Source organism: Coregonus clupeaformis, chromosome 12, assembly GCF_020615455.1.
Source record: "Coregonus clupeaformis isolate EN_2021a chromosome 12, ASM2061545v1, whole genome shotgun sequence".
NCBI classification, from domain to species: domain Eukaryota; kingdom Metazoa; phylum Chordata; class Actinopteri; order Salmoniformes; family Salmonidae; genus Coregonus; species Coregonus clupeaformis.
Window position 1 is genome coordinate 27,702,645 of NC_059203.1, and position 21,650 is coordinate 27,724,294.

Sequence of the window (21,650 nt, forward strand, 5' to 3'; positions counted from 1 at the left end):
CACAAAGACCCGTAACACAAAGCAACTGCCGAAATGACAACGAACAATCACACACAAAATAACCAATGAGAGACAGGGGGTAATATAGGGAATACAATCCAACATAATGGGAAACAGGTGTAAACAATAAAGACCAAACATCGATCGGCAGTAGCTAGTACTCCGGGGACGACGAACGCCGAAGCCTGCCCGAGCAAGGAGGAGGAGCTGCCTCGGCTGAATCCGTGACAGTACCCCCCCCCCCCTTGACGCGCGCCTCCAGCCATGCGCCGACCCCGGCCTCGGGGATGGCCAGGAGGACGCGGAGCAGGGCGAGTCGGATGACTCCGGTGGAAATCCCTCAACAGGGAGGGATCAAGGATGTCCCTCCTAGGGACCCAGCACCGTTCCTCCGGACCGTACCCCTCCCACTCCACGAGATACTGCAGACCCCCCATCCGACGCCTCGAATCCACGATGGAACGGACTGAGTACGCCGGAGCCCCCTCGATGTCTAGTGGGGGCGGAGGAGCCTCTCGTATCTCATTCTCCTGGAGTGGACCAGCTACCACCGGCCTGAGGAGAGACACATGGAACAAGGGGTTAATGCGGTATTTAATGGGCAGTTGTAACCTATAACATACCTCGTTCAATCTCCTCAGGACTTTAAATGGCCCCACAAACCGTCGACCCAGCTTCCGGCAGGGCAGGCGAAGGAGCAGGTTTCGGGTCGAGAGCCAGACCCGATCTCCCGGTGCATACACCGGAGCCTCACTGCGGTGGCGATCGGCGCTCGCCTTTTGCTGCCTGATAGCCCGCTGCAGATGGACATGCTCCATGTTTCCTCCGAGCGCCGAAACCACTCATCCACCGCAGCGGCTTCGATCTGGCTCTGATGCCAGGGTGCCAGGACTGGCTGATAACCCAGCACACACTGAAAAGGCGTAAGATTAGTGGAGGAGTGGCGGAGTGAGTTTTGGGCTATCTCTGCCCATGGGATATACCCCAACCACTCCTCCTGCCGGTCCTGGCAATAGGACTTCAGAAACCTACCCACATCCTGGTTTACTCTCTCCGCCTGCCCATTACTATCAGGGTGAAAGCCCGAGGTAAGGCTAATCGAGACCCCCAGACGTTCCATAAACGCCCTCCAGACTCTAGAGGTGAACTGGGGACCCCAATCAGACACTATATCCTCAGGCACCCCGTAGTGCCGGAAGACGTGAGTAAACAGGGCGTCGGCCGTTTGTAGGGCTGTAGGGAGACCTGGCATAGGAATGAGACGGCAGGCCTTAGAAAACCGATCCACAACGACCAAGATCGTGGTGTTCCCCTGGGAGGGAGGAAGGTCCGTGACAAAATCCACCGATAGGTGAGACCACGGCCGTTGTGGAACAGGTAGGGGTTGTAACTTCCCTCTGGGCTGGTGTCTAGGCGCCTTACACTGGGCGCACACCGAGCAGGAAGACACGTAAACCCTCACGTCCCTAGCTAAGGTGGGCCACCAGTACTTCCCACTAAGGCAGTGCACTGTCCGACCAATACCAGGATGACCAGAGGAGGGTGACGTGTGAGCCCAATATATCAGTCGATCACGGACCTCGAGCGGCACGTACTTCCGTCCCTCTGGACACTGTGGGGGAGTAGGGTCGGCACGTAACGCCCGCTCGATGTCCGCATCGACCTCCCACACTACCGGTGCCACCAGACAAGACTCCGGAAGTATGGGAGTGGGCTCAATGGACCTCTCCTCTGTGTCATATCGTCGGGACAGGGCGTCTGCCTTAGCGTTCTGTGACCCTGGTCTATAAGTGAGCTTAAATACAAATCGGGTAAGAAACATGGCCCACCTAGCCTGACGAGGGTTCAGTCTCCTCGCTGCCCGGATGTACTCCAGGTTACGATGGTCAGTCAGAATGAGAAAAGGGTGTTGAGCCCCCTCAAGCCAATGCCTCCACACCTTCAGGGCTTGAACCAACGCTAGCAGCTCCCTGTCCCCCACGTCATAATTGCGCTCCGCCGGACTGAGCTTCTTAGAATAGAAAGCACAGGGGCTGAGTTTTGGAGGCGTGCCCGAGCGCTGAGACAGTATAGCACCGATCCCCGCCTCGGACGTATCCACCTCAACTTGGAACGACAAAGAGGGATCCGGATGTGCCAGCACCGGAGCCGAGGTGAACAGGTCCTTCAGATGTCTAAACGCCCTGTCCGCCTCAGCCGACCACTGCAAACGCACCGGGCCCCCCTTTAGCAGGGAGGTGATGGGAGCTGCTACCTGTCCAAAGCCCCGGATAAACCTCCGGTAGTAATTGGCAAAACCCCAAAACCGCTGCACCTCCTTCACCGTGGTGGGAGTCTGCCAATTACGCACGGCTGAAACGCGGTCAATCTCCATCTCCACCCCTGACGTGGACAACCGATGTCCCAGGAAGGAGATGGACTCCTGGAAGAACAGACATTTCTCCGCCTTCACATACAGGTCATGCTCCAACAGTCTACCAAGCACCCGACGCACCAGGGACACATGCTCGGGCTGCGTGTAGCGGAGTATATTAGAATGTCATCAATATACACCACTACACCCTGTCCATGCAAATCCCGGAAAATCTCGTCCACAAACGATTGGAAGACTGAAGGAGCATTCATTAAACCGTATGGCATGACGAGGTACTCATAGTGACCCGAGGTGGTACTGAATGCTGTCTTCCACTCATCTCCCTCCCTAATGCGCACCAGGTTGTAAGCGCTCCTGAGATCCAATTTTGTGAAGAATCGCGCCCCGTGTAATGACTCCGTCATACTAGCAATCAGAGGGAGAGGATAGCTGTATTTGATTGTAATCTGATTGAGACCACGGTAATCAATACACGGGCGTAAACCCCCATCCTTCTTCTTCACAAAAAAGAAACGCGAGAACGCAGGGGAAGTGGACAATCGTATGTATCCCTGTCTCAGAGATTCGGTGACGTATGTCTCCATAGCCACCGTCTCCTCCTGAGACAGAGGATACACATGACTATGAGGAAGCGCAGCGCCTACCTGGAGGTCTATCGCACAATCCCCCTGTCGATGAGGTGGTGATTGAGTCGCCTTCTTTTCACAGAAGGCGAGTGCCAAATCGGCATACTCAGGAGGAATGTGCATGGTGGGAATTTGGTTCGGACTTTCCACCGTCGTTGCCCCTACAGAAACACCTACACACCGCCCGACACACTGATCAGACCATCCCTTGAGAGCCCTCTGTTGCCATGAAATGTTGAGATTTTAACCAGGGAAGCCCCAACACCACGGGAAACGCAGGAGAGTCAATCAAATGCAACCGTATAATCTCCTAATGACCCTCCTGCGTCTTCATCTTAAGTGGTGCTGTGACCTCCCTAATCAATCCCGACCCCAAAGGGCGGCTATCTAGGGCATGGATGGGGAAGGGCACATCAACTGGTACAATAGGAATCGCTAACTTATACGTGAACCGGCGATCGATAAAATTCCCAGCTGCGCCTGTATCTACTAGCGCCTTATGCTGGGAGTGAGGAGAAACCTCGGGAAACACAACTTTAATACACATATGTACAACAGAGAGCTCTGGGTGAGTTGGGTGCTTACTCACCTGGAATGACTCATCAGTGCGCTGCCTACTGCCTCGATTCCTAGGAGACCCTCCCCAGCACCGACCCGCAGTGTGTCCTCTGCGGCCACAGTTGGTGCAGGGGACGGCCTCTCTCCTGGTCTCTCTCCTAGTCTCCCTAGCACCAGCACCCCCGAGCTCCATAGGGCTCGGCTCGGAAGTGCTGGGGGATGGAATGGACGGCCCCGACTCCGGACGTCCGCGGGTAGCCAACAGGGTATCTAGGCGAATCGACATGTCCACCAGCTGATCGAAGCTTAGGTTGGTGTCCCTGCAGACCAATTCCCGACGCACGTCCTCCCTCAGGCTGCACCTGTAGTGGTCGATGAGGGCCCTCTCATTCCATCCCGCATTGGCAGCCAGAGTCCGGAAGTCCAGTGCGAACTCCTGCGTGCTCCTCTTCCCCTGTCTGAGGTGGAACAGACGCTCACCCGCCGCCTTCCCCTCTGGGGGATGATCGAACACCGCCCTGAAGCGGCGGGTGAACTCCGCATAGTTGACTGTAGCGGCGTCTATTCCCCTCCACTCGGCATTGGCCCACTCCAGCGCCTTGCCGGACAGACAGGAGATGAGGGCGGACACGCTCTCGTATCCCGAGGGCACCGGGTGGACGGTTGCCAGGTAGAGTTCCAGTTGGAGCAGGAAACCCTGACACCCGGCCGCGGTGCCATCATAAGCCCTCGGGAGCGAGAGCCGAATCCCACTGGACCCCGGAGGTGAAGCGATGGGTATAGCTAATGGTGGTGGTATCGTCGGAGGAGGTGTGGGCAAACCTCCTCTTTCCCATCGCTCCAAGGTGTTCATCACCCATTCCATGGCGGTGTCGAGAGCCTGGATCATGGCCGCTTGTTGTGTTATGCGCTCCTCCATTGATCCAGCTGGCACCACCGCTCCTGCTGACTCCATGTCTTGGTGTGTGATTCTGTCACACGACGTGTATGCGGTCAGCGAAGTCAAACGCAGGACACAGAGTGGATGGCAACGTACTTTACTGAACACAGTAAAAACGTACAAAACAACAAACCTCCAAACAGGGAGGAAAACACAAAGACCCGTAACACAAAGCAACTGCCGAAATGACAACGAACAATCACACACAAAATAACCAATGAGAGACAGGGGGTAATATAGGGAATACAATCCAACATAATGGGAAACAGGTGTAAACAATAAAGACCAAACAAGACAAACACCGAAACATCGATCGGCAGTAGCTAGTACTCCGGGGACGACGAACGCCGAAGCCTGCCTGAGCAAGGAGGAGGAGCAGCCTCGGCTGAATCCGTGACAACTGTCTGCGTGGGTGGATCATTTCAGTTTGTCGGTGATGTGTACGCCAAGGAACTTGAAGCTATCCACCTTCCCCACTGCGGTCCCGTCGATGTGGATAGGGGGGTGCACCCTCTGCTGTTTCCTGAAGTCCACGATCATCTCCTTTGTTTTGTTGATGTTGAGTGAGAGGTTATTTTCCAGGCACCACACTCCCAGAGCCCTCACCTCCTCCCTTTAGGCGGTCTTGTCATTGTTGCTAATCAAGCCTACTACTGTTGTGTCGTCTGCAAACTTGATGATTGAGTTGGAGGCGTGCTTGACCACGCAGTCATGGGTGAACAGGGAGTACAGGAGTGGGCTGAGAACGCACCCTTGTGGGGCCCCAGTGTTGAGGATCAGCGAAGTGGAGATGTTGTTTCCTACCTTCACAACCTGGGGGAGGCCCGTCAGGAAGTCCAGGACCCAGTTGCACAGGGCGGGGTTCAGACCCAGGGCCTCAAGCTTAATGATGAGCTTGGAGAGTACTATGGTGTTGAATGCTGAGCTATAGTCAATGAACAGCATTCTTACATAGGTATTCCTCTTGTCCAGATGGGATCGGGCAGTTGCAGTGTGATGGCGATTGCATCGTCTGTGGATCTATTGGGGCGGGAAGCAAATTGAAGTGGGTCTAGGGTGACAGGTAAGGTAGAGGTGATATGATCCTTGACTAGTCTCTCAAAGCACTTCATGATGACAGAGGTGAGTGCTACGGGGCGATAGTCATTTAGTTCAGTTACCTTTGCTTTCTTGGCTACAGGAACAATGGTGGCCATCTTGAAGCATGTGGGACTGGGAAAGGGAGAGATTGAATATGTCCGTAAACACACCAGCCAGCTGGTCTGCGCATGCTCTGAGGACACGGCTAGGGATGCCGTCTGGGCCGGCAGCCTTGCGGGGGTTAACATGCTTAAATGTCTTACTCATGTCGGACACGGAGAAGGAGAGGCCACAGTCCTTGTTAGTGGGCCTCGTCGGTGGCACTGTGTTATCCTCAAAGCAGGCGACGAAGGTGTTTAGCATGTCTGGAAGCAAAACATCGGTGTCGGCGATGTGGCTGGTTTTCCTTTTGTAGTCCGTGATTGTCTGTAGACCCTGCCACATACGTCTCGTGTCTGAGCTGTTGAATTGCGACTCCACTTTGTCTCTATACTGATGTTTTGCCAGTTTAATTGCCTTGCGGAGTGAGTAGCTACACTGTTTGTATTCTGCCATATTCCCAGTCACCTTGCCATGGTTAAATGCGGTGGTTCGCGCTTTCAGTTTTGCGTGAATGCTGCCATCTATCCACAGTTTCTGGTTAGGGTAGGTTTTAATAGTCACAGTTGGCACAACATCACCTACACACTTCCTGATAAACTCAGTTTCAGTGTATTCGTCTAAATTATTTTCGCAAGTGTGACGACCCTCCCACTCTGTCTGCCGTATTCTCTCTTTGCTCTTGTTTCCTTATTAGGATGCCGGTGGGCGGAGTTGGGAGGGTCGTCAGCTACATGGGAAACACCTGGGCCGGGTGTGTCCCAGTATAAATGGACCTCTTCCACATTCATGAGGGAGACTCTCTCCAGGCAGATACTTTGACTTTGGTTGTGATATTTTTGTGGCCTTTTTGGTTGTTTGCTTTGGCACCTCTCAACACTTTTTCATATTACATTTATGCAAGCAAACACTCACTTACACTACTGATTACTGATTACACACCCCATCGTTATTTGATTTAGTTTACTTTAGCTAATAAATATATATTTTGGGTATTCCTTGTCTCCACGTGTCTCCCTTTTGTTACGAACTTGAGCCGGTTCGTGACAAGTGGGGGCTCGTCCGGGATCTTGAACTGGTTGTGTTTGGGAGAACGTGGAGTTAATGTCCAATTCTGTAGGGTCTTTCTTTGTAAATTTTGTTAGTTTTTGAGTTTGATAGGCCCAGTATTGGTTGCCTTTGGGTTTTGTACTGCGTTGGAGAGAGTACATTGGTTAGTTTCCAGTCCCTGCCCAGCCTGGAAACTCTTGCTCTACTCGCTGTTGGGACATCGGTCTGAGGAGGTGTGTACAATCGGCTGTGTACCTCAGTGGGAGATTGGGTAGGGTAGTGACATTTGCTACCCGGAGCTATAGCTTTTTCCCCTGATAGGCTTAGTGACGTGTTTTGTTTTGGGATAAGTTGGGCATGGTTAAATGTTTGTTATTTTTGTGTGGTGTCAGTGGACTGAGCAGTTGTCTCGGGGGCACATCCGTGGCTTGGGGAAATCTACCAGCGTGCTGGGGGGTTTAATTCCTTGCCAGCGGGCTACAGTGCGTAATTACCCACCGCGAATCTACACGAAGACTAGGGTTGAGTTATTGTAGGTTATGGGGAAGCTCCATATCCCATCTCTCTTCTGTGGTGCTCGGTGTGATTGTCATTTCTCTTGTGTCTGGTGTGCTCAGCAGAGGGGTTGAGCAAGATTATTATGATATATATATATCAATTTTTTTTTCTTGATTATGGCGTCTAATGTAGACGAGTTCATTCGCTTTCCATCAGAAGAACTGTTAGAATTATGTACTAAAGAACAGCTGTTGAAGGTTGCTGAACACTACAAGGTTGAAATTAGTGATAAACGCCTAAAAAATTATATTAGGTTAATATTGAAGGCCAATTTGATGGAGAGTGGTATTCTGGATGTTACCACTGGGGCAGCCTCTGCTGAGGACACGTTGTCTCCCCGATATGTTACAATGACCGCTCCATCGGTTAGTCATAGTGGTCTTCTTTTTGAACAGCAGAAAGAACTGCTTCTGTTACAGCTAGAGCATGAAAAAAAATGGACAAAGAGCTAAAATGGAGCATGAACAAGCTAAAATGGAGCATGAACAAGCTAAAATGGAGCATGATCGTGTAAAATATGAAAAGGGAATTGGAATTTAAACAGGATATGGAGCGTGCTAAAATCAAGCTGCAACAAAAGCGACTAGAGTTGGTTAGAGAAGGAAAGCTCTCAGGGGAGAGTTTGCTCTGGGAAGGTGACCCAGAGTTACCTAGGGGTCGTTCCTCTTTTGGTCGTAATCCAGACACATTTGATGTTGTAGGGAATTTACGGTTGTTGCCCCAGTTTAATGAAAAGGACCCGGAGACATTCTTTTCGTTGTTTGAGCGTGTTGCTGACGCTAGGAGTTGGCCTGATTCTGATCGCACTTTGATGTTGCAGTGTGTGCTGACTGGTAAAGCGCAAGAAGCATATTCAGCTCTTAGTGTAGCAGACAGTGTTAGTTATGAGAAGGTTAAAACGGCTGTGTTACAGAGTTATGAATTGGTCCCTGAGGCTTACCGCCAACGATTTAGAACTTTAAAAAGGGATGATCAGCAGACTCATGTTGAGTTTGCGCGAATATTATCTTCACAGTTCAATCGCTGGTGTTCTGCCTCTGCAGTTATGACTTTTCAAGGGCTGTGTGATCTGATTATGTTAGAACAATTTAAGGACACAATCCCTGATCGTATAGCGACGTACATTAACGAACGAAAAATAAAGACTGTCGCTGAAGCTGCGGTTTTGGCAGATGAATATGTGTTGACTCACAAAAATGTTTTTGCAGAACCCCGTATTCGGAGTGAGTGGGGGCGTTCGCAGAGATTTGGGCCGCTCGTCGAGATACTTCGGTTCCCGGGCAGAGTTTCATTCAACTAGGGTTGAGCCTGATACCCGTGGTAAAACTGACGTTGGTCAAGAGTGTCACTACTGTCAAGAATTAGGTCATTGGAAAAATGAATGTCCGATTCTTAGGTCTAGGGGTAAATTCAGTACAGGTGCTTATGGTAAATCGAGGCCTGCAGCGTTAGCAGCTCCTGTTCCACATCAGTTCACTCCTGACGCATTGTCTCATGCCCAGAGCCAGGTGAAAGGGTATATTGATCCCGACTATTTACCTTTCGTTACGGAGGGTTTTGTGTCTATGGTAGGAAGTAAGAACCTAGTGCCAGTAAAGATCCTAAGAGACACAGGTGCCTCTGAATCATTTGTGTTGGAATCTGTGTTACCCTTCTCTGCGGAGACTGATTCGGGAATAGTGTTCTAATTAGGGGAATAGGTTTGAACACTCTGTCAGTTCCATTGCATAAACTGATGTTGGATTGTGGACTGGTGAAAGGTGAGGTTGTTGTGGGGGGTGCGTCCTTCATTGCCTATTGAGGGTATTGACGTGATCCTTGGAAATAACTTGGCTGGGGAGCGTGTGTGGCCTATCGCGTTTCCATCTTTAGTGGTTTCCACTAAGCCGTCAATTGTAGGGATTCCTGATGAGAGTGCGCAGAATTTCCCAGAGGTGTTTTCTGCGTGTGCAGTGACGCGTTCTATGATCCATGACGACCTGGTCACGGAGCTGGCTAACGAGAATACCACAAAGAAGTCTGTTACTGTTTTCCCTGTTATCCCGTTATCTATATCCCGCTCCGATTTAATCGAGGCGCAACGGACTGACCCTACATTAGAAGAGTTGCGGGACCAAATTGTGCCTGTGGAACAGTTGGGAGATGTCGCACAGGGCTATTTTCTCCAAGAGGAGGTCCTGATGAGAAAGTGGATGTCTCATGGTAGTTGTTTTCTGGGGGAGGCGATTAGTCAGGTGGTGGTACCAGTTAAGCTTCGTGAGTTGGCGCTAACAACTTCTCACAATGACGTTGCTGGGCATATGGGTGTGAGAAAAACCTACAATCGTATATTACGACATTTCTTTTGGCCAAGATTAAAGAGGGATGTTTCTGATTTCATCAAAACTTGTCACACCTGTCAATTAACTGGTAAACCTAATCAAGCTATTAAGCCGGTACCACTGTTCCCTATTCCTGTACTCAGTAAACCTTTTGAGTATTTGATTATTGATTGTGTTGGTCCTCTGCCTCGTTCTAGAAAGGGTAGTAATTATTTGTTGACTATGATGTGTCAGACCACTAGGTTTCCTGCTGCCTATCCTCTCCGGTCTATCACGACTAAGGCTGTGTTAAAAGCTTTGACTCAGTTTCTCTCACTGTTTGGAATCCCTAAGGTCATTCAAAGTGATCAAGTATCTAATTTCACCTCTAATCTCTTTGGTCAGGTTCTCCAACAACTCCATATTAAACACAATTTGTCTAGCGCCTATCATGCCCAAAGTCAAGGAGCACTGGAACGGTTCCATCAAACACTTAAGTCTTTGTTGAGAGCTTATTGTACTGAGATGGAAAAGGATTGGGAGGAGGGGTTGCCTTGGTTATTGTTAGCTGCTAGGGAGGTTTCACAGGAGAGCACAGGTTTTAGTCCAAATGACATAGTGTTTGGACATCGGGTGCGTGGGCTTTTATCTGTTCTCCAGGATGACTGGAAGTCTCCCGAGCCTCCTCAGTCCCTGTTATCATATGTGGGTGATTTTCGGCGACGCTTGTATGCCGCTGGTGAAATGGCTAAAGAGAAGCTATCATCTTCACAGGACAGGATGAAGAGCATATATGATCGCCGAGCTGAGCCTCGTCACTTTAGTCCAGGTGATCAGGTTCTGGCTCTGCTGCCAATTGTTGGTTCTCCTTTTCAAGCCAAGTTTCAAGGTCCATATACAGTGGTGCGCCAGTACACTGAGCAAAATTATCTAGTTGCCACTCCAGAACGGAGGAAAGCCCACCAACTGTGCCATGTAAATGTGTTAAAACCCTATTATGCACGTTCCTCTGAGACTGAACAGTGGGAGTCTACAGAGGACGGTAAGGCTGTTCTTTTGGCTGATGCGCTCTCTCGTGCGCCCTGTTCATGAATATTGATGTGACCGACCATGGTTTGATTTTGTCATGTTCTATCTTTCCTGTTTGTCCCTTCCTAGTCTTGTGTTCTTCTTTCCTCTTAAAGGTTGCTTCCTGTGTAAAGGTTGCTGAGGTCTGGAGAGGAGGATGATGGGTGGGGCAAGTGGAGGTGTGAACATGTACAATTTGTCGGTTTGGGACGCAGGGGCTGGTACGTTGGTCCGGGGGTCCTTGTTGGTCCCCGGTCTTATGGGGGGTGTGACGACCCTCCCACTCTGTCTGCCGTATTCTCTCTTTGCTCTTGTTTCCTTATTAGGATGCCGGTGGGCGGAGTTGGGAGGGTCGTCAGCTACATGGGAAACACCTGGGCCGGGTGTGTCCCAGTATAAATGGACCTCTTCCACATTCATGAGGGAGACTCTCTCCAGGCAGATACTTTGACTTTGGTTGTGATATTTTTGTGGCCTTTTTGGTTGTTTGCTTTGGCACCTCTCAACACTTTTTCATATTACATTTATGCAAGCAAGCAAACACTCACTTACACTACTGATTACACACCCCATCGTTATTTGATTTAGTTTACTTTAGCTAATAAATATATATTTTGGGTATTCCTTGTCTCCACGTGTCTCCCTTTTGTTACGAACTTGAGCCGGTTCGTGACACAAGCTACCCGGAACATATCCCAGTCCACGTGATCCAAACAATCTTGAAGTGTGGTTCCGATTGGTCAGTCCAGCGTTGAATAGTCCTTAACACGGCTACTTCCTGGTTGAGTTGCTGCCTATAGGAAGGGAGGAGCAAAATTGAGTTGTAGTCAGATTTGCTGAAAGGAGGGTGGGGGAGGGCCTTATAACCATCCCGGAAGTTCGAATAGCAATGGTCAAGGATTTTAGCAGCGCGAGTACAACAGTTGATATGTTGATAGAACTTCGGAAGCCTAGTCCTCAAATTTGTTTTGTTAAAATACCCGGCTACAATAAATGCAGCCTATAAATATATAAATTATATGAATTACTTCTATGCACGCTTCGAGGCAAGTAACACTGAAACATGCATGAGAGCATCAGCTGTTCCGGACGACTATGTGATCACGCTCTCCATAGCCGATGTGAGTAAGACCTTTAAACAAGTCAACATTCACAAGGCTGCAGGGCCAGACGGATTACCAAGACGTGTACTCCGAGCATGCGCTGACTAACTGGCAAGTGTGTTCACTGACATTTTCAACCTCTCCCTGTCTGAGACTGTAATACCAACATGTTTCAAGCAGACCACCATAGTCCCCGTGCCCAAGAACACTAAGGTAACCTGCCTAAATGCCTACCGACCCGTAGCACTCACGTCTGTAGCCATGAAGTGCTTTGAAAGGCTGGTCATGGCTCACATCAACACCATTATCCCAGAAACCCTTGACCCACTCCAATTTGCATACCGCCCCAACAGATCCACAGATGATGCGATCTTTATTGCACTCCACACTGCCCTTTCACACCTGGACAAAAGGAACACCTATGTGAGAATGCTATTCATTGACTACAGCTCAGCGTTCAACACCATAGTGCCCTCAAAGCTCATCACCAAGCTAAGGACCCTCGGACTAAACATCTCCCTCTGCAACTGGATCCTGGACTTCCTAACGGGCCGCCCCCAGGTGGTAAGGGTAGGTAACAACACATCAGCCACACTGATACTCAACACTGGGTCCCCTCAGGGGTGCGTGCTCAGTCCCCTCCTGTACTCCCTGTTCACTCATGACTGCATGGCCAGGCACGACTCCAACACCATCATTAAGTTTGCAGATGACACAATAGTGGTAGGCCTGGTCACCGACAACGACGAGACAGCCTATAGGGAGGAGGTCAGAGACCTGGCCGTGTGTTGCCAGGACAACAACCTCTCCCTCAACATGATCAAGACAAAGGAGATGATTGTGGACTACAGGAAAAAGAAGAGGACCGAGCACGCCCCCATTCTAATAGACGGGGCTGTAGTGGAGCAGGTTGAGAGCTTTAAGTTCCTTGGTGTCCACATCACTAACAAATTAACATGGTCCAAGTACACCAAGACAGTTGTGTAGAGGGCACGACAAAACCTATTTCCTCTCAGGAGACTGAAAAGATTTAGCATGGGTCCTCAGATCCTCAAATGGTTCTACAGCTGCACCATCGAGAGCATGCTGACTGGTTGCATTACTGCCTGGTATGGCAACTGCTCGGCCTCCGACCGCAAGGCACTACAGAGGGTAATGCGTACGGCCCGTACATCACTGGGGCCAAGCTTCCTGCCATCCAGGACCTCTATACCAGGCGGTGTCAGATGAAGGCCCTAAAAATTGTCAAAGACTCCAGCCACCCTAGTCATAGACTGTTATCTCCGCCACCGCACGGCAAGCGGTACCAGAGCCTTTACATCTTTATCAAGGGGATTTGGTGTCAAATACATTATAGTCTATTATAATATGCTATTTTGCAGACGCTTTTATCCAAAGCGACTTACAGTCATGCGTGCATAAATTTTTGTGTTTGGGTTGTCCCGGGGAACAAACCCACTACCCTGGCATTACAAGTGCCGTGCTCTACCAGCTGAGCTACAGAAGACCGCTGTGTCTGTGTGTATAGTGTAGTAGGGCATTTCCCATGAGTACTATCATGTGAAGTTCATAGGAACACATCAAATGTGTTGTCAAATGAAAGTGAAGAGTCTAAATATTTTTTTGAAATGTTCAACCATTTCCTATCCAGGCTTTGATTTCTGGTCAAATAGATTGAAAAGGGGTCTTAGAAAACATCTAGCAGAAAATGGGCACATGGGGCGGCAGGTAGCTTAGTGGTTAAGAGCGTTGTGCCAGTAACCGAAAGGTCGCAGGTTCTAATCCCCGAGCCGACTAGGTGAAAGATCTGTCGATGTGCCCTTGAGCAAGGCACTTAAGCCTAATTGTTCCTGTAAGTCGCTCTGGATAAGAGCGTCTGCTTAAAATGTAAATGTTACCAAAAACCCACATATCTTTAAGATATTTTCACATTTCTCTGCCTCATGAGGATGGAGGGTAATGAAAGTTCACATAATGACAGAAGTTCCCAAAGGTAGACCTACCAATTAGTTATAGTGTTTGTACTGATAACAATTTGGTTAATGATTTATTAAGTGTTTACAACGCATCATTCTGTTACCAAATTGATATCAGAATGACCCAACAAATCAATAACAGAATGACTGCAACTGAAGTGTCTACAATGAGAATTCATAGTAGTCACAAACCACAGTTGGATCACCTGCTACTCTCCTCCCTTCCGATATTATACGGGTTGGGCATACTGTTATGTTCAGCTCAATGTTTTCTTTCACTTTCTGTTACGTGGTGGTCAAAGCAAGAGTGTCTGGACAACCCCTCCCTCTCTCTCTCCCTGTCTCTCTCCTCTCTCTCTCCAGTTAATGTCACCTCTCCCGGCTCTTACTGACACCTCTGTTTAAATTGACGGTAACCAGCCCTCTCACCCACTGAGCACTGACCAACACCGGATGTCCATGGATGTTGAACCAATCATAGACGTCTGTTTCACAAGTTTGGACAGCACAGTACAGTACAGAGAAGTAGATTATAGGTTAGTAAAATACAGTACAGTACTATACAGTAGAGTTTAGTACAGTACAGTACAGTACAGTACAGTACAGTAGAGCACACTAGAGTAAGGTACAGTAAAATTGACTTTATTGTACTGTACTGAAATCTACTGTACTTTACTATACTGAACTAAACTGTACTGTACTGTACTGAACTCTACTCTACTGCGCTCTAAACGGTACTGTACTGTACTGAACTCTACTCTACTGCGCTCTACTGTGCTGTACTGTGATGTCCAAACTTGTGAAACATAGACCTCTATGATTGGTGCAGATTTGGTCCGGTCCGGAACACCCAAATTTGGTCTTGTTTGGGGGCAAAGCTCATTAGAATAATAACCACACATGCAAAGGAGGATATTACATTTTTCTACCTTTGTGTACTTACTCAGGATACATCACCATGAAGAGAAGGACATTCATAATTATGCATTTCTGTCCCACAGATCAGGGACCCATTATGTAAATCTGTTACCATCATTCCATTACCGGGTGTTAATCCACTTCACTTACTGTAGTTCAATAACCAAAATAAATGTTTTGATCATAGCTGACACCCCTTTCTTTCTGCAGACATTTCTTAATCTTAATTCAGATTAGATATTTAAGGTTTTGGAAAACGTGGTCACATAAAACATTAAGGGAGATTTTACAGTCATTCTGATACCAAACTTTACATCTGCACATATGTTCTTCGAGTAAATGTGTTTTTGTAAAATGTTCTGTGGAAAATTGTTAAAAGCAGTCATTGTGCATATATTTATATGGTTTATTTAACTTTGCAATCAATGGTTTTTGTTTTTCATTCCGTTATCATGGAATTGCCCAGTAACAACTTCCATGAGGCTTTATTGACCTCTGGTGGCGTCTCACGGAGCAAACCGAATCATCGATTGGACCAAGATAAAAAGATAGAGGGGTGTATGGTAGATTATCACATTTTCTATAGCGAGTAATTTTATTCGTTGGGATATGGTTTGAATTTGAAATCACATTGGTAGATTTTTTCTGGTTTATAAACGTCGGTAGCAACAATTTATATGACTGATATATTGAATAGCAATGGTCATGGAAAACAACGATACACCACTTTCGTCTCCACAGATGTGCATCCCAGGAAGTTGTTTTCAACTGGTCTTTGTTGTTTAGGGAAATTAATCTGGATTTGAACGGACCCGTTGTTCATGGCGTTATGTGAGCGTTATTATCAAGTTAACGGACGTTTTAACTGTGAAAGTAGTTGTGGCTTTAGTTGGCTTTCAAGCCAGCTAGTTAGCTACCAACATAAATCAATTCCCGACTGTGTTTTAGTAAATCGCAAAGGCTGAAAAGGTTTCAACAACCAAAGCTACGTTGTAGGACATACATCATGTCAGAATGGTTAATTTTGTGTTTAATTTTCGTCTTGTTGAGTTTTGTGACAATTGTAGTGTACGTTCTGTACTCGGGACTGTTGTCAGAAATACACATCCGGACTGGTTCTCCTCCAATCAAGAACATCACAATCGCCTACAAGTTCAAACAGGGACCATATAAAGATTGTGGACAACTTTTTACTGAGAGTTGCAGCATTGGACCCAATCTGTCTAGAATTGGAGTGTTCTACGATGATCCTAAAAAGGTAAACTTGACTAGCTAGCTATAGAACACAACCCCCTGCCTGCGCAGTGCTAGTCAACTTCCTGTGCACACACAGACACCATTACTAGAAGTCTGATGTTAGGCTCACTTACCAGCCATTAAGTGGTGATGAAGATGTTAGGGATATGCACACATAAATCCCTTTTCTATGAATTGGTCTTCTTGTCTTGAGAAAGAACAGGCTATTATCAGGCCTATGTTAGACAGTACTGAAGCCCATTGCTCTCTAGCTGACATCATAAAGGCTGGCATGCACTGCTAAATGACCTTGGTCTGTAATTACTGTATTCAGAGTGTTGAAGATGTTAGGGATGCCATTTTATCCAAAGTGACTTACAGCAGTGAGTAATAGCCTACATTATTGTATAGGTGGCTGCAGTGGGCCCCAGGTGGCCCATATAATCTAAGATAAATCAAGTTTCACGAGTCTCAGTAGGTCATGCAGCAGGGTTGAGTTTGAATCTCGTATTGGAGGTAGGATCTAGTACTAGAAGGCTACAGTTTCTGTGATCTTACCTGGCTCTGACTCAACACAGGTTGTGTCACACAGGATTTAGCCTTGTCTGATTAATCAGGCTATAATACACAATTAATTGGCAACAGACACATTTGAGTTCAAAATTGTGTAAATGTTCCTTACATACCAGAATGTTGAATAAAAGTACATTTAAACTTACTCTACCGATTGTCTGTGCGGGTTGTCTTTCACCCACTCAAAATTTCAGTCAAAATATCCACAGGAAAATATTGTTTACCCAACGTTTTAGAGAGCCTGTAGGTTTTCCACTGCCAGCTGAATGCAAGCAACGTTCAGTCTGTGGTTTGGTTACACACGGTTATTGTTTATTGTGCAAGTGTTTATGTTGCATGCTTCGGTACAATACACACCGGAAATTCAAGCCGACAGAACCATACACCTACCGGCTCAATACTTTCCTGTGGATATTTGTCTGAAGTTTCGAGCGGCTGAAGGACAAACTGCACAAACAACTGGTAGAGTAAGTTTAAATGTCATTTTATTAAACCTTCTGGCTTGCAAGGGACATTTAGGTCTACACGATTTTGCACTCAAATGTGTCAGGCTGTATATACCAATGAATTGTGTATTACAGTCTGATTAATCAGACAAGATTTAGCCTAGCCCAAAGTAACAATTACAGCATTGAATGGGCCTATCAGCAGCAATGTCTTTTCAACATGGGAAGTTCAATGGAATTATTTTATTCACTACCACCACAGATGGATAGGGGAAACCCAGATGGATTGCAGGGGGTGAAAATTTGAAGCATCTAGTCATCATCTTCTTTGAGGTTTTATGGCAGACTACAACCTATTGGTGTATTGCCGCCACCTACTGTTTCTGGGTTTTTGATAAATCAATCAAAAACCATCCCACTTCTTCAGTCACAGTTCAAATCACATCCCTAAACAGGCTCAGGGGCCTGTGAGGACGTAGCATTCATAGATTCCTTGTAATGCCTCTGCTGTAAAAAAAAAAAAATTCAGCCGCACTCACACCTATGCCTATTTTCTCAGATTTTCTTGTGCAGTTGATAACCAATGCAATAAATGCTACAAAGTTCACCTTCTTAACATGCAACATGTCAGGGTCCCTCTGTTGACAAGGAATATCAAATCAAATTGTATTTGTCACATGCGCCGAATACAACAGGTGTAGACCTTACCGTGAAATGCTTACTTACAAGCCCTTAACCAACAAACAGAGTTAAGAAAATATTTACTAAATAAAGTAAAAAATAAATTAAAAAAGTAACACAGTAAAATAACAATAATGAGGCTATATACAGGGGGTACCGAGTCAATGTGCGGGGATACAGGTTAGTCGAGGTAATTTGTACATGTAAGTAGGGATAAAGTGACTATGCATACATGATAAACAGCGAGTAGCAGCGGTGTAAAAACAAAGGTGGGGTGTCAATGCAAATAGTCAGAGTGGCCATTTGATTAATTGTTCAGCAGTCTTATGGCTTGGGGGTAGAAGCTGTTAAGAAGCCTTTTGGACCTAGACTTGGCGCTCCGGTACCACTTGCCGTGCAGTAGCAGAGAGAACAGTCTATGACTTGGGTGATTGGAGTCTTCGACAATTTTTTGGGCCTTCCTCTGACACCGCTTAGTATATAGGTCCTGGATGGCAGGAAGCTTGGCCCCAGTGATGTACTGGGCCGTACGCACTACCCTCTGTAGCGCCTTACGGTCGGATGTCGAGCAGTTGCCATACCAGGCGGTGATGCAACTGGTTAGGATTCTCTCGATGGTGCAGCTGTAGACCTTTTTGAGGATCTGGGGACCCATGACAAATCTTTTCAGTCTCCTGAGGGGGAAAAGGCGTTGTCGTGCCCTCTTCACAACTTTCTTGGTGTGTTTGGACCATGATAGTTTGTTGGTGATGTGGACACCAAGGAACTTGAAACTCAGTCGTGCGTGAACAGGGAGTACAGGAGGGGACTAAGCACGCACCACTGAGGGGCCCCCGTGTTGAGGATCAGCGTGGCAGATGTGTTGTTGCCTACCCTTATCACCTGGGGGCGGCCCGTCAGGAAGTCCAGGATCCAGTTGCAGAGGGAGGTGTTTAGTCCCAGGGTCCTTAGCTTAGTGATTAGCTTTGTGGGCACTATGGTGTTGAACGCTGAGCTGTAGTCTATGAACAGCATTCTCACATAGGTGTTCCTTTTGTCCAGTGAGGAAAGTGCAGTGTGGATTGCGATTGAGATTGCGTCATCTGTGGATCTGTTGGGGCGGTATGCAAATTGGAGTGGGTCTAGGGTTTCCGGGATGATGGTGTTGATGTGAGCCATGACCAGCCTTTCAAAGCACTTCACTGGTGTCTCTACTCCTACTACCATTATTTGTTCAACGTCACACCTTTCTTCCACTCTTCTCACCGCCTCCGGATAGGAGACATTATTCTTGCCACCTCTGTCTCCTTCACCCTAACAGGGCATTTCAAGAATTCGGGCGCATGTTCGCAACCACAATTGCAGTATTTAGGCTCACCTGGCATACAATACTACTGCCGTCTACATACACGTGACACATTACCAAATAATTTGCATTTATCACACTGCATGGGTTTGGGCATGAAAGCTCTTAAAGCAGGGATCATCAACTAGATTCAGCCGCGGGCCGATAAATATTTTTCTTGACTGGCTGGTGGGGGGGCCGGAATATAATTACAAATAATTTGTAGACTAGAAATTGTCCGCAAGAAGCCCAAACAGATATAATATTTGACTAAAACATAATCATTTCAAACCTTGCTTACATTTGTGTACGATCATATGTGTCTTTCTATTATGCGTGGGAATCCTTGGAACAGATTTCCTAAATTAAAATCACTTGGAGCTGGAACTTGGGGGGCCAAATAAAACCATGGGCCGCCAGTTGGGGAACCCTGTCTTAAAGGGTATCTCACAAATCCCAAATACATGTGAGAAGGGAGAGACTCTTCTTTTAAAAAAATGTATATATATATTATGGAGTAGGCTTCCTTACAACATCGACCATGCTGGTTAGTCGGTGTCCACCAACCACTTGATCCAATTCTTCACATTATATCCTTTGCATTCACTTCTAGCGCTACCCCAGAGATAACCACCATGATAGGCATCTTGCTTCGAAGATCCACACGCAACATATTCCAATCAAATATCTTGTTGAGGCGCAGCGCACGCTCCTTCTGTTCCACAGATACACAGAATACCAAATTAAGCCCACTTCTCGTTAATCTCACCGACGCCACCTCGTCCAACGCATCCACGATTTTCATAGAGACTTCAAACAGATCTCCCAGGTAACTCCATCGATCCAGAAACCTCACTCCGACCAAAAACGAATCAGAACTAGGCTTGGATTTACTAGATTCCACAACCACTTTACTTTTCTTATTTCCTTTTGTGTTCGCCACTGTAATCCAATCCTTCTCACTCTCATCTCCATTCGACACGCCATCTGATTCAACAAGAACATCCACTTATGCCATCTTCCTCCCCGTTGGGTCTCCAGTTGGAGCTTCCACTAACCACCAAAAATGGTGATGAGAGGAAGTCCAGTGACGGGAAGTGGAAGAAGATGGAAACATGAACATGAAACTTGGCTGACATTTTGCAAGTTTTCTCATCGATGAAACATTTTATCTCAATACATTTTTCTGATCCAAAAAATATAATCGGTTACGAATAGAGTACACTAAGTTTTGTAGAATTTACTCTTTGCCAACGTTTAAAAAATGTGCGTTGTTTAGAAGGAGTACAAGGGCAAATTTTGAGCTACTCCAGGAAGTGACGTTGCAGGCTAGCTCAGTGTTGCCCGCTCTCATTGAGTAACTCAAGTTGAAGGCCGACCAGGGTACTGCAGGCTGCTATTAGCAATTAAATTATCCTGATAACTTCTTCTGTGTGTGATTTTAAAATATTCTGTTCAAGCACATACATCTGGTGTATTTGAATATATGATTGGTACCATGATTGTCTACAAAAAAACAGGAAGATTGACCATGAAGATTGCCATTTTTCCATTCACTATAATGGGGATCCTGTTTTCTGCTAACAATGCCTACAGTACCGCGGTCGGCCATGAACTCCTAGTAATGGCGCTGGAGGGAATGGAGGCCGTTTTATGGGCTCCTGACCAATTGTGCTATTTTGTGTATTTCTTTGCGCTCATCTTAACTTTTTTTGTACATAATGTTTCCGCCATCGTTTCCTATTACCAAAAAGAGCTTCTGGACATCAGAACAGCTATCACTAACCTCGATTTTGATGAGGACTTCTACTTCAATGAGTCTGAGGCGAAAGACATATTGATTATTGTGGACCAGGCCCAAATCCCCGACACTTGAAGAATGAGGAGACGGCGCTATAAAGGCCGGCGTGCGGGATACCTGACGAGACTATGTCGGAGAGTGGTTAAATCGCCTCTACCCTCCGTTCTATTGGCGAACATGCAATCACTGGAGAATAAACTGGATGAGCTCCGTTCGAGACTATCCTATCAACGTGATCTGAAGAACTGTAATATCCTATGTTACTCAGAGTCATTCATCTGATGGCATTGAGGAGTTTACCACATCAGTCACCGGCTTTATAAATAAGTACATCAACGACATTGTCCCCACATTGACCGTATGTACATATCCCAACCAGAAGCCATGGATTACAGGCAACATCCGCACTGAGCTAAAGGCTAGAGCTGCCACTTTCAAAGAGCGTTACACTAATCCGGATGCTTATAAGAAATCCCACTACGCCCTCCGACGAACCATCAATCAGGCAAAGCGTCAATACAGGACCAAGATCGAATCCTACTACACCGGCTATGACGCTCGTCGGATGTGGCATGTCTTGCAAACTATCACTGATTACAAAGGGAAACCCAGCCGCGAGCTGTCCAGTGACGGTAGCCTACCAGACGATCTAAATACCTTCTATGCGCGCTTCGAAGGCTAGCAACACTGAACTGTGCATGAGAGCACCAGCTGTTTCAGACGACTGTGTGATCACACTCTCCGTAGCCAATGTGAGTAAGACCTTTAAACAGGTTAACATTCACAAGGCCGCAGGGCCAGACAGATTACCAGGACGCGTACTCAGAGCCTGCGCTGAACAGCTGGCAAGTGTCTTCTGTGACATTTTCAACCTCTCCTTGACTCAGTCTGTAATACCAACATGTTTCAAGTAGACCACCATAGTCCCTGTGCCCAAGA

At 47.2% G+C, this 21,650-nt stretch overlaps 1 protein-coding gene across 1 annotated transcript in view; it reads left to right on the forward strand.

The window, feature by feature from the left end:
* The first annotated feature begins 15,293 nt into the window (after positions 1–15,293).
* The window catches only part of LOC121578150 (testis-expressed protein 264 homolog), a 120,555-nt gene continuing 114,198 nt past the window's right edge, over positions 15,294–21,650 (forward strand). Inside the window, exon 1 of the mRNA XM_041892303.2 lies at positions 15,294–15,908. Within this exon, the coding sequence (XP_041748237.1) occupies positions 15,657–15,908 (252 nt within the window). The 5' untranslated portion in view covers positions 15,294–15,656. The remainder of the gene's footprint in view (positions 15,909–21,650) is intronic.